Below are 12547 nucleotides of genomic sequence, written 5' to 3'. Positions count from 1 at the left end.
CAGCCAGGTGCCGGGGACGCAGCCCTGCCGCCGCTCCTAATGCAACAGGACAGTGGTGGCATTTATGTCTGAAAGTGCCATGATGAGATCCATGCTAACTGAAAATGATAGCTCAGCGGTCCTTCTGACTTACAGATTTGCCAGGAACTCAAAGGAGAAAATGAACCACAGAAGCCTGGAAGTGCTTGCTTCTATTTGACCACAAGCAGCATATGACTGAAGCTAAGCAAAGCCTACCCTGGCACTAACCTTTGACTTGGCAAGCAAAGAGAAATCGAAGTCTATGCCAACATTTGCACTTTTGACCCATACGGAATGTTGAAGACAGAAATACTTCTCTTCACATTCTAAACTATGGTTATCATGATGTCTGAAAAGCGCTATGGGTGAAGGGTTTGCCTCACTCCTACAGGAAGACCCAGTTACCCCGCATCTCATTCCGACTGCTTGGTGCTGCCTGAGTCCTGACTCTCACTCCCTCACCTGCTCTCTACCATGCTGAAGCAGATGTCCTTGAACCTGACTGGTAACACCAATTTTGTGTTACTTTCAATCATAGGCCATTTTGTTATTTATACTATGTTCGTTGTGATGTCATGTAACTTGGAACTGTACTTTGATTAGTGTTAATAGGTAAAAAAGAAAAAAAAAAGATGTGAATCTAGGTGTAGTGGTTTGTTTGTAACCCTACCTCTAAGGAGGCCAAGGCAGGAGGATTGCAAACTTGAGGCCAGCTTGGGCAGGATAGTGAGTTTCAGGCCAGCCAGGATTACACAGTGACCCTCTAACTTAGGACACTGGGGTAGGGAGCAAGGAGGAGGGAAGGAGTCAAATTAACACCTTCATATATGGTTGGTTCTGAACAATCTTCAAATGGTTTTATTTTGGGGTCATTTCACCCAGTCTGAAGTGAGTAGCAAGAAAGCAGCATGGAGTTAGGGATGTAAAGGCTCTGGCCTTTCCCATGAGTACACGGGGAAGGCAATTCTTAACTCAAGCCATTATTCATCTTAACAATACAAATTGTTGAAGCCAACGGATGGCTGTAGCTATTGTGGTGTACTGAAAAGAGGTTTATATTCCGCAGCTGAGTTCTCATGACCAGTGCCCTTATTCCTTATTCCAGCACACTGCTCTCATCTGCTGAACCCTGGAATATGACACCTGGGGAGGTATAGAAAATAAAGATCTGGTCCTGATGAGTCTTCCAGGCTGAGACCTCTGCTAAACAGCCTCTCTTTCCCCTTCCCTCTTTCCTTTCTCCCCTAGGTAATCCCTCCATGAGCTCCATACCAACAGCTCTGCTTTGTCTCCATAATATTGATTTCTTTTAGATTCTCTATCAGGGAAGCCATACAGAATTTGTCTTCCTGTGACTGGATCATTAGCACAGTGCCCTCCAGTTCCAACCACACTGTCACAAGTGGCTTATCAAAGGCTGCATGGCATCCCATGATCTCTACACAGCACATTCTTTTCATCTGCCTGTCTACACACACAATAATGTTGAGGGGAGCAAGGCCATGTGGACACCTGTCTACTATAGTCTGAGTCCTTTGGATATACACCCAGTAGTGGGTTTGCTGGGTCATACAGTAGATCTATTTTTTGTTTTTGAGGAGATTCCCTATGTTTTTCAAAACAGCTGTACTAATGTTCATTCCCCCAACGATGTGCCAGGGGTCCCTCTTCTCTCTGTCCTCCATGGTACTTACTTTTTCTCCATCCATTTCTTGGCACAATAAACGCAGTCAATTATAAAGTCACATATTGCAAATATGTTGATAGATTTCCAACATTTCCACTACAAAGAAATGTGGTCAATTGCTTGGGATAAAGACATGCTTGTTTGCTTGATTGACTCTATGGTGTATAATATAGGTGACGACTTCATGCCCACCTCCTCAGGTTTGTGGGGTGTGTGTGTGTGTGTGTGTGTGTGTATACAAATAGGTGTCTGATCCTTATTTCTCATTTCTTCTAAACAGTTTTTAGCAGTCTGAATTTATGTCAAATGAAAGCGTTAAAGAGAAGTTAAGAGATCAAGTTGCTTGTCCAAGGTTACAATCAGTCAGTGTGTAGTGGGATGTAAGAAGAAGTTGAATATCCCAACCTTAATTCCACCTTTGTTCTGTGTTCTATCATCCTGTTAATCTGTATTCTCCCAGTGGATGAAGGTCAAGTTTGCTTTTTAATCATGCATCTCCAGTCCTAGTGTGGATTATTAAAAGTGGGTCTTGGTAACAGAAACTCCTTTTGGCTGATCAAGGAGTTAGTTGGGGAGTCATTTGCAATGATAAAAACTGAGGATTCAGAACTCAGTTAGAAGAATTCGCTGCCATTTTCCAATGCATTTCCAACACACTGGCTTTCACAGCAGAGGTGGAAACTTACCGTGGCCATGTCAATGGAAGCTGTGGCCTCGTCCATGATGAGTATACTGCTTTTTCGCACGAAGGCCCTGGCCAAGCAGAACAGCTGCCTCTGCCCGACGCTGAAGTTTTCCCCACCTTCAGTGACAGTGGCATCTGAGACAGGATAAGCAAGAGACTCACTAAGAATAGTTAGTAACTTTTGAAGGGATGAGAGGAATCAGGAAAAACATGACATATGCATGACTGGCCTGGTGTGCTGTTGAAGAGATGGTATCCTGAGAGTCAGAGAGAAGATAAGATTGGTTCATCTTATCTGTGACAACATGTGGAGAATTGTGTCCTAACATCTGAAAAATACTGCTAGGACATTTGCAAGACCAAAAGACCTTGGGAATCGCTGAATTATTTAACCCAGTTCTCCCTGGAGACTGTGGAATTTATCTACCTGTGGCTTAGGGAGAGCAAATGGTTTGTCCAACATCACATTTAGCTAATGTGTAGAAGGGCTTCAGAAGAAACAGAATATGTCAACCCCCAATTCCACTTCTCTTTCTGTGATATCACCCCGCTAATCTGTACTGTCATGGTGGATGGGGGTTGAGTTCATTTTCATCTCCAGTACTACTGTAACTCTATTAAAACAAACAATCAAAGTAGATAAGGGCTGAGACATGGCTCAGAAGTTAGGAGCACTGTCTGCTCTTGCAAGGGACCTGTTTTTTTCCCCAGCACCTACATGATGGCTCATAACCTCCTATAACTCCTCTTCTGGCCTCTGTGAGAGCTGGCTGCATGCCCATGATACACATACAAACAAATAGGTCCACATAAACAAAAATAAATAACTTTTTTAGATAAAAAAAAAATGCCTCTAGAATTGGGCCGTCCTACTGAGCCAGGAGCTAGAGGCATGTGGAGTCAGTTGTGTAGTGCGAAGTAACTAATGGAAGGTGTACCTAGGCCTCCTGGCAGAGATTTCACCATATTCTTCAGCTGGGCGATTTCCAGAGCCTCCCACAGCCTGTCGTCTGTGCACTTGCACTCAGGATCCAAGTTGAACCTGTAAGGAAAGATCTCTGCTTATCAGTCAATGATAAACACGAGACAATATATTCAACACCAGGATAGGGCTCAGCTCAGAGCAAACCTAAAATCTGTACTTTAGTGATGAATGTATAAATGACCTTTAATGTTAGCCCAAACATTTTTTGACATTACTAAGCATATTTGCATATATAATATAATATAATATAATATGACAAATGTTATTTCCTGGATCTTTATCATGCTTAGTATAACCCAAATACTGTCTAGTAAATATCCCACAGAACTGATGTTAAACACTTAAGTCTATATGGGAATATGTAATACACATTAGAAGAATTTTGAGTATATCAGAGATATAAGTGGATATATTACTGCTAAATAACTTGGTGCATCTAGAACTTTTTAAAAAATATTTTTATTTTTAAAATGAAAATATAATTACATAATTTCTTCATTTCTCTTTCCTCCTGCCAACTTTCCCATACATCTCCTTTCTGTCTCTCAAATTCATGGCCTATATATTTCTATAATTGTCTGTCTGTATGTATGTATGCATATATATGTGTGTGTATATAGGTATATATAGAAAAATATAAACACAACCTGCTCAGTCCATATAATGTTACTTGCATGCATATGTTTCCAAGGATGACCACCTCATGTTGGATAATTAATTCCCTAAGGAATACTCTATCCCACTCTCAGCATTCCTTGGTTTCCCAACATTTCTTTGTCTAAGGCTGGACCACTAGGACTTTTAATTAAAGAAATCTTACAGGTGAATAAGGAATAAATAGTTCATACATGCTTTTCTTCAATATAAATAATAATTCTTGAATGGAGGGAGCAAATACTTCTTTGTAATTAAGCGATGACAGGAAAGGAAGTCAGGAGAGAAAGACGAAAACAAAGCAAAACAAAACAAGCCAGACGTACACACAAGTCACACCTCCCCCACCCACCCAATGATCCAGTAGATGTCTTGCTAGACCCTGGGCTCAGACAGTCTGCTACTGGAGGGCAATTCTACCACTTAAACAGAATAGGAACTTGGGAAAGCCACAACAGCGTTGAGGTTCAACACAATCATTTGTAACGTGGAGATAATAATGACCCCCCAAAATTGTCTGAACATTAAAAGCAACTACTGGGGGAGTAAATATCTCCAGCTGTTTTATACTTTTTACTGATTTATGGGAAATGACAAACCAGGGCAGGAGAACCCTGGAGCCACTTTGTCCAAGTGATCTTAGAGGAGAGCAAAAGTTGTGAGAGGCAGAGAGGCAGATAGAGATGATGTACATTATCCTCTAAGCTCAAGACTGACACACAGGAACCAGACGGGTGTCTATGGGGCGGGACACCTCAAAAACGTTGTCAGTCACTGTGGGCTTTATAGAATTGAACAGGAGAGAGCTCAAAGCACACGTCTAGGCTAGCACACCTGGGCGTTCCTATTCCAGTTATGGGGCAGTGTGATCAGCTTTCTCATCTTTATGAAGTCAGCAAATTAGAGCACTCACCTGATAGAGCCGCTGAACAGGATCGGGTCTTGGAGAATGATGGACAGTCTAGAGCGTAGTGTGTGCAGGGGCAGTTTGGAAATATCTATCCCATCAATGACTATCTTTCCTGTTACAGAAAAATAAATGCCACAGACATGTAGCAAACTCATGAGAGAGAGTTTCATTCATTTAATAACTAAAATTGTTCTCCCCTTCTCTCTTTCACCTTTGCCTGGCCATGAGGCCCTGGACTCAGTTGCAGTTCCACAATGAATGAAGTAATAAAATTTTTTTTCCAAGTTCTGGGTTGAAACACAGAATGTAAAACTTCCCATTAAAGAATTAGAAACATCTGTCTCTAACAAAATGTACACTTCCGGGGAGATTTGTCTTTCTGACATATTTTCCCCTGAAGGAATGTTCTGGAATGTTCTGTTACTATTCAGTATTCGGCCATGAGAGCCAAAATCACTTTTATCCTTTGGATACTGTTTCTTCTAGAATGTCTTTACCTTTCCTTCTTGTTTTATAGGATTTGTTGGAATCAGACATCCTGTATGTATTTATTTAATTTTTATTGTCTAGCTCAATACATACAAACTTCGTGAAGACAAAGTCTTTGGCCTGTCACCCACGGCTGTAAGGAATAGCACAAGGCATTATGAACAGGAAAGCAAATTCCGACGTGAGATCAGATTTACCAACTGTAGCCCATACTGCCTGTAGACTTACAGGGCTACACATTCTTTACATCTCTTTTACCAGAGGTTAATTTCCTCATCCTTGTCATGCAAAGACAGTGTTCCTTGTGAGACAAATATGATCTCAGAATGGTGGTTATGGCCCACTTAGTAATAAGCAGGGACTTTATTCAAGCAGAAGCAAAGATGAGCGTAAGTGGTTTCTTTCAGGGACGACACAGCGTCTATTAGCATATTAACCAATGCCCGCTACTAAAAGGGTCTCAAGTTAGTTATGGTTCTCAGGAGGCCTAAGGTCACCTTTGGAGATGCTTGAGGAGCAGGCTAACCAAACAAGCTCAGCCATAATCACAGTTTTGCTAAGTGAAAACAATCCATCAGCTGTCTTTGAACTGTATAATTGCCCAGAAACACAAACTCTGCTGAAGGCATTGCCCACCAGGGAATGAACAAACCACTAACCTCACTAACCTGCTGGTGAATGCTTACTATGCCACTGAATTTTAACCTTCCTCCATTCTGGCTTCTATGGTTCATATGTGTGTGTGTGTGTGTGTGTGTACATAAAGGTGCATGTGCATATATGTAATATGTATATATATATATATATACACATACACGCACACACATATTTTGAGACCGCTCTCTCCATTATGTAGCTCCGGCTGTCCCATAACTCACTATGTAGACCAGGTGGTTCTCAAACTCACAGAGATTCACCAGCCTCTGTCTTCTAAAGGCTGGAATCGAAGGCGTGCACCACCATGCCCAGCTACAGTTCAGTTTTGTTGCTCACAAACTGAGCTTTTCTCTCACAGAGTTGTTTTGTAAATTACATAAGTTATCAAGTGTAATAAAAATACCAAGTACTGTAACTATCACCGCAGTCAATGGACACAGTAGTAGCAATCATTTCCTGAGCTAAAGGTCAGGGTCATTGCTGGAGTCCCTTTCATCAGGAATGGCTTATGTGTTGACCTCTTTATAGCCAGTTGGTAAACTAAATAATATGACATATTACTTTTCTAAAAAAAATTAAATAATCTTTGCTGTTATAGCAAATAAATATTCAAATATTGTGGACATGAATTTAGCATTTTGCAGCAAGATTTGTTTACACACAAAATATTTCAGTATCCTTAAATGGTGTCATTAAGAACACAGCTACAAAAGTCACACGACTAGATTATAAGTGCAGGTTACTTATTTCTGTGTGCTTTCTTTTCCCTTCAGTAGAGAAAGACTTTTTTTTTTTAAATCTGGAGGAGAAAAAAAAACCAACCTTTCCCTCCCTTTTCCTCCCAAATTTCACTGTCATCTGTTGATGTTCAGTGTGTCAGTGTGGTGACTGTGTTCATTCTGGAAGTTCATTACAACCCATTGGCAGCTGTCTCTAGGTCTTTGTTTTGGATAATCACTTTATTTTCCCAGTTCTATGTTCTTTTGTTGTCTGGGGTGCCTGCCTCGACCCATGAGCAGGATACGAAGTCCTGATGAATATGTGCTGTTTGTTTGTGCAGAATTGGGTGAATTGATTGGACTCTATTATTCGTAAAATATTTTATTTCTTTAGTGCGTGTGCATGTATGTGTTGCACAAGCACAGGTGCACACACTGGGGTGCATGTGAAACCTAGAGGACAGTGTCTCATGGGAAAGCAGGAGTCAGTGTCTCTTCCCACTCTGTAGGTCCTGAGTACTGAATGAGTCCAGGCTGTTGGTCTGGGTGGCAAGACCTATACACACTAGGCCACCAAAGGCCACCCGGTTGACAAAATCTCAGTTCACAACTCACCATCGAATATGTCGACCATTCTGAAGAACGCCAGAGATAAAGACGACTTCCCACTTCCAGTACGACCACAAATGCCCACCTGGGAAAAGCAAGAGCAGTCAAGACTCAGACAAAGGCATGAAACGGATTGAGGTATTTCTAACTTAGTCAAGGTATCATGGGAAAAGTATAAACTTGCTCAAAAAATTGCATCACAATTTTCTTATCATGAATTATGATAAAAATAGAGTCCTCACTGAAGTAATTATTGCCTCCTGTTTTTTTTTTTCTGTATGGCTATGTTGTTTCCCATTTAGGGCTTCATTTCAAACAAATTTATAGCTGGACCTTTACACAAGTGCCCAATTTTAGCTGAGCAAAGACAGGTTTATAAGCATGGTTTATAGTGAATGGATTTATAAGATTTCCACACACATATTATATTAAAGATAGGAATTAAAAGAAGTCATTTCAGAGCAGATCTAGAATGGAGGCAAAGGTCATGGAGGCGATGCCTAGTATAGCTCCAAGCCAGATATCAGAAATTTTCAACAGTGTGCCTGGTGCTGACCATTCTGATTTTGATGAGGGCTTAATGAAGGGCAGAGTAATGTAAGGAGCATTCGGTGTCCTGCTTGGATCCTCGTTCTCCCTTCCTCTTTCATGCAGCGTATGTGGAACGTGAGTCTGGGTCTGGACACTCTGGTGGGTGCTCGCGGGGTGCTAGAGGCTCCACCAGAGATTAATGCAGATAACCAGACGGTGGTGAATCCCATACCTTCTGCCCAGGTTTGATGTAAGCCTTGACGTGTTTCAGAACAGGCTTCAGGTTATTTTCATATCTGACACATAGATCATGAATCCTGATCTCGCCTTCCTGTGGCCAATGCTCTGGGACTTGGGAGGGATCTGGAGTAGTAGAATAGACAAAGGTAGTTAAGAGACAGAGGAAGAAAGAAATACACACTTAAATATGTGTATGGTTTCCAGGAATAATAACATTTACAATGCATACACACACACACACACACACACACAATATTTTCCCTAGATTATTTGTAATACTGAAACAAACTATGGCGGCTTAGTTTTTAAATTTAAATTGTATTTAGTGTAAACAATGGTGATTGAGAATTTTAAGATTTTTGAGTTATTTTCTTTCTTTAAAGGTTAGTTTTTGAAACTTCTGCATAGATACACAATGTATTGCTGTCATTCCCCACTGTAATTTTTGCTTGGCTGCCTTCCACTCCTGATGACCCCCTGCACTTTTCTATCTAGCTCTCCTCCCACTTTCCTGTCTTTCTTGTACAGTACAATTTTAACTTGTAGGAGGGGGTGGATGTTAACATCATCCCATCTCCTCAGCTTCCCAGCATTCAATGCTATTCAGGCTAAGTAAAGAGAGTTCATTTGTCAATTGATGTCCATGTAAGTGGATCCTCAAACACCCGAAGTTTCTAGTGGGAGAGTATGAATTATTTAAATAAAGATAAAAGGCATGGCTTTCTGTATCCCTGGGAGGCAGACAAGAAGTTAGCATCTGCAGTTCTAAGGGGACAGCCACATGGGGAGGTAAGAGAAAAGCATTCTGGGACATCTAAGATTGTGTCTGGGGAGGAAGTAGGTGGGTGGTGAGAAGTGGACAGGGCAGGTGGCTAGAGTCACTTAGTGGCCTCAGCTATAACCGTGACCATGTGCTTTGCCAGCTAGAAAGCCACTAAATGGCTTAGGCAAAAAAAAATGCATTTTGATTGAGATTTGCATCTAATAAAGACCATACTGTGTCTATTATCAACTTTCTGGGCAGTTATTCTAATAGAATTAAGAATCTCGTTTAGTACTTTCAAGTTTCTTGATGTCTGAGTTAAAGCTATAAGAAAGAGAATACAATGTAATAAGGCCCCAATACATTTACAATTATTTCTAAATAGTATTGAATAATGTCTACTTAGAGTACTTGTATCTAAGACTAAATTTTTGCTTCTTCTCAGCTGGTGAATCAAGCAATATCAATATGAGAGGTGGTGTAGTGTGTGCTTACATGTGTCAGCTCTCAGAAGAACAAATCAGGAGAATCTTGAGCTTAAGGCTAGCCTAGACTACATAGCTATAACATGTCTCACAATCCCAAACTCCAAGAATACATAAGTAAATAAATAAGTAAACAAAAGTAGGAAGGAAAGAAAGGGAGGAACATAAACCCAGAAGAGAAGGGAGTCTCTTGGTAACGACAAAGCAAAGCCAACACAAGGTTCCCAGAGTGGTCATGTGCACAGTACCCATGGTGCCTTCGTAGTTCTCAGATTCCATAGTCAAGAAACTGTTCACTTTCTTCACTGCGCCCATCTGGACCTCCAGGTCAGCCAAGTTCCTCACAACCCAATTCAAATAATTGGTTATCTGTATCAGGTGACAAAAGTGGCCACATTTAAAGCAAGTAAGCAATTCTCACGATCACTGAACATCTGGCCAGAATGACCCATGCAGTGTCCATCAGACGGTTCAGGTCCTAAGTACTGCAGGCCAGCAGACACCAGGGAGAGTATCATGAGACTTCAGAAGAGATGTGTATTTTTCTTTTTTTTTTTCACTCTAAAAACGGTATCTATTTTATTTAATAAAATATACATTAAGTATCTCAAAAGGGAAGGCACTGGATGAACAGCATATGAAAGGATACTGTAATTCAGTCTTTTCTTTAGAAGAATTAACATGGGGATCAGTGGGATGGTTCGCAGGTAAAGGTTCTTGCCATAACTTTAGCCTATGACCTGAACTTGATTCCCAAGAACCCACAGGGTAGAAATGGAGAACGGATTTCTGCAAGTTGTTCTGACCTCTATGCACGCATAGGAAATAAAAATTCAATAAAAAAGTAAAACACAAAACGCTGTTAACTGTGATTATATTTAGACAGTTGATTGCACTTTGGTTTCCCAGCCACCCAGACCCAAATAATCTCACAGTAACTATATTAATTACAGCACTGTTTGGCCAGTGGCTCAGGTGTCTTCCTGACTAGCTCTTACATCTTAAATTAACCCATTCTGTTAATCTGTGTATCGCCACGAGGCTGTGGATTAATGGTAATGTTCTGGCATCTCTCCCCTTCAGCAGCCACATGGCATCTCCTTGACCTCCACCTGCTCTCTCTTTAAGAGCTGTTCTGCCTTGTACTGATAGCAAGATCATGCTTTACTGATAGCAAGATCATGCGGAATGAGACACTTGGGAAGGTCTTCTCAGCTCCTTAATATTATGAACGTGTGATATGGAAACCTTTATGAGTTTTAATGAATGCTAGTGAAGTGGTTTGTAATCTCCAGGGAATGCTAACTGAGCTGTGTTCAGTATTCTAAAGCAGTAAGCTTCAGGGCCAGGTGGTTGTAGATACCTATTATGGTCCCAGCACTTCAGAGGTTCAAGGTTGTCCTGTGCTACATAAATTCAAGGCCAGCCTGAGTTACATGCAAACTGGCCTCAAAAATGACCCGTGCTTAAATTAAGTGCATCTGTGTATATTTGTATGTTTCTGTTCTTTAACTATGTTTTGGTTTTGTGTGTGTGTGTGTGTAAATGCTTTTTTAAAATGCAAAGAAAAATGAAGCAGTTTTGCCTGCACATTTAACCTCTGGTGAAATAATGTTACCAATTTAATGCTATAACAAGAAAGGTAGAACTCTCCCACTACCTTACCTATTTTTTATATTCAACTGTCTAGAGATGTGTATTTTTCAAAGGCCTTCCACGTCTCTCTTTCATGAACTGCTCTCTGATTCCCATACACAGTGGAGAACTGATTCCATCCAAGTGCATGTCTCATATTTATTCATGCCCTTTTTAGTGCCCCAATTGTGATGCAAAAAAAAACAAGACAGGGATCTCAAACACCTCCAAGAACAGGATGCCTGTGGGATTTGAGAAATTTTTAGAAACTAGTATTGATGCCAGAAAGGAATTGAAGGGACTGGGAGATGCTTCAGTCTGCAGAGAGCTTTCCATACAACATGAAGGCATGAGTTTGGCTCCTCAGAACCCACATAAAAAGCTGGGTATAGTGGTGTGAGTCTATAACTTCAGCACTGGGGAGGCAGAGGCAGGAGAATTCCTGAAGCTTGTTGACCAGCAAGTCTAGCCAAATCAGCAAGCTCGAGGTTAGGGGAGAGACTGTTTCTCAAAAATGTAGGGATGAAGGAAGGCACTCGACATCAACCTCTGATCTCCACAGGCACGTGAGCACATTTATACATAACCTGCTGACACACATGAACATATACAGACACCCCCAAAGAGAAAGGGCACAGCAGGAGAAGGGCTCAGCAATCAAAAGCATATAATTCTTTTGCAGAGGGGAGTTTGAACCACAGCAGTCATATTGGTTGGTTCTCAGCTGCCTGGAGCTCCAGCTCTAGAGGCTCTGACATCCTCTTCTGGCCTCCATGAGCACCTGCATCTCTGTGTGCACACATACACAAGCACACAGTATACATGATTAAAAATTAAATAAAAACTTTAAAATAAAAAGGAGAGATATCAATCTAAGCTGTCCTAAAACGTTAGCTTTGGGTTCATATCTTCTATTGTGTGTAAATGTCATGTAATAAATTTCAAATTTTACTAGTGCCCATGAACGAGAGTTGATAGTTACTGTGGACAGTCCCTCCAGCATCTCATGGAAAGAAAGGCATTTTTGTCAGTACCTACCGTGAGGGCGTACAGAAGGCCCAAGCCCACCAGTCCAGAGTTGGAAGACCCGCTACTGATGGATGCGATGGAGGCCGTGAGGACAATGCAGGCTCCCAGGTAGTCCTGCAAAGGGGAGAAACAAGGGACAAGATCTCATGATCCCACAGTTGTTAAAGTAAGGATGTCAACCATCTGAGAGAGAGTGACCAGTCAGTGCAAAGCACACCACACATGAGTGTCTACTCAAGCTTCAGATGAACGACTGGGCGGAGGTGGGGTAAGGAAGACTTGCAACATGGAGGTCAGACTGGAGAGTGGAATTGTATCTCTCAGGGGAGAGATGGGTTACCTGTAGAGAAGCTGTGGTAGTTATCACAAGCAGGATCATATTTAGTCCCCCATCTTTCATACGCATGCTTTTCTGACAGACAACTATTTCCTAGCTTGGATTTCGCAT

General features: G+C 41.3%; 1 protein-coding gene and 1 long non-coding RNA gene across 4 annotated transcripts in view; one reads left to right on the top strand and one right to left on the bottom strand.

Moving 5' to 3' along the window:
- The window catches only part of Abcc9 (ATP binding cassette subfamily C member 9), a 124383-nt gene that overhangs the window by 5544 nt on the left and 106292 nt on the right, over positions 1-12547 (bottom strand). For all 3 annotated transcript variants that reach the window (XM_050135244.1, XM_050135243.1, XM_050135245.1), the window contains 7 exons: positions 12109-12213; positions 9684-9804; positions 8180-8310; positions 7423-7501; positions 4946-5054; positions 3332-3435; positions 2395-2528 (listed from right to left, as the gene is read on the bottom strand). In XM_050135244.1, the coding sequence (XP_049991201.1) occupies positions 2395-2528; positions 3332-3435; positions 4946-5054; positions 7423-7501; positions 8180-8310; positions 9684-9804; positions 12109-12213 (783 nt within the window). The remainder of the gene's footprint in view (positions 1-2394; positions 2529-3331; positions 3436-4945; positions 5055-7422; positions 7502-8179; positions 8311-9683; positions 9805-12108; positions 12214-12547) is intronic.
- Positions 1-12547, top strand: part of LOC126497337 (uncharacterized) — an 81539-nt gene that overhangs the window by 245 nt on the left and 68747 nt on the right. The window contains exon 2 of the long non-coding RNA XR_007590583.1: positions 136-526. This is a non-coding gene — a long non-coding RNA (uncharacterized lncRNA). The remainder of the gene's footprint in view (positions 1-135; positions 527-12547) is intronic.

This window comes from Alexandromys fortis, unplaced genomic scaffold (assembly GCF_014885135.2).
Source record: "Alexandromys fortis isolate MF-2015 unplaced genomic scaffold, M_Fortis_MF-2015_v1.1 scaffold_21, whole genome shotgun sequence".
Lineage (NCBI taxonomy): Eukaryota > Metazoa > Chordata > Mammalia > Rodentia > Cricetidae > Alexandromys > Alexandromys fortis.
This window is presented reverse-complemented; position numbering and strand designations above follow the sequence as displayed.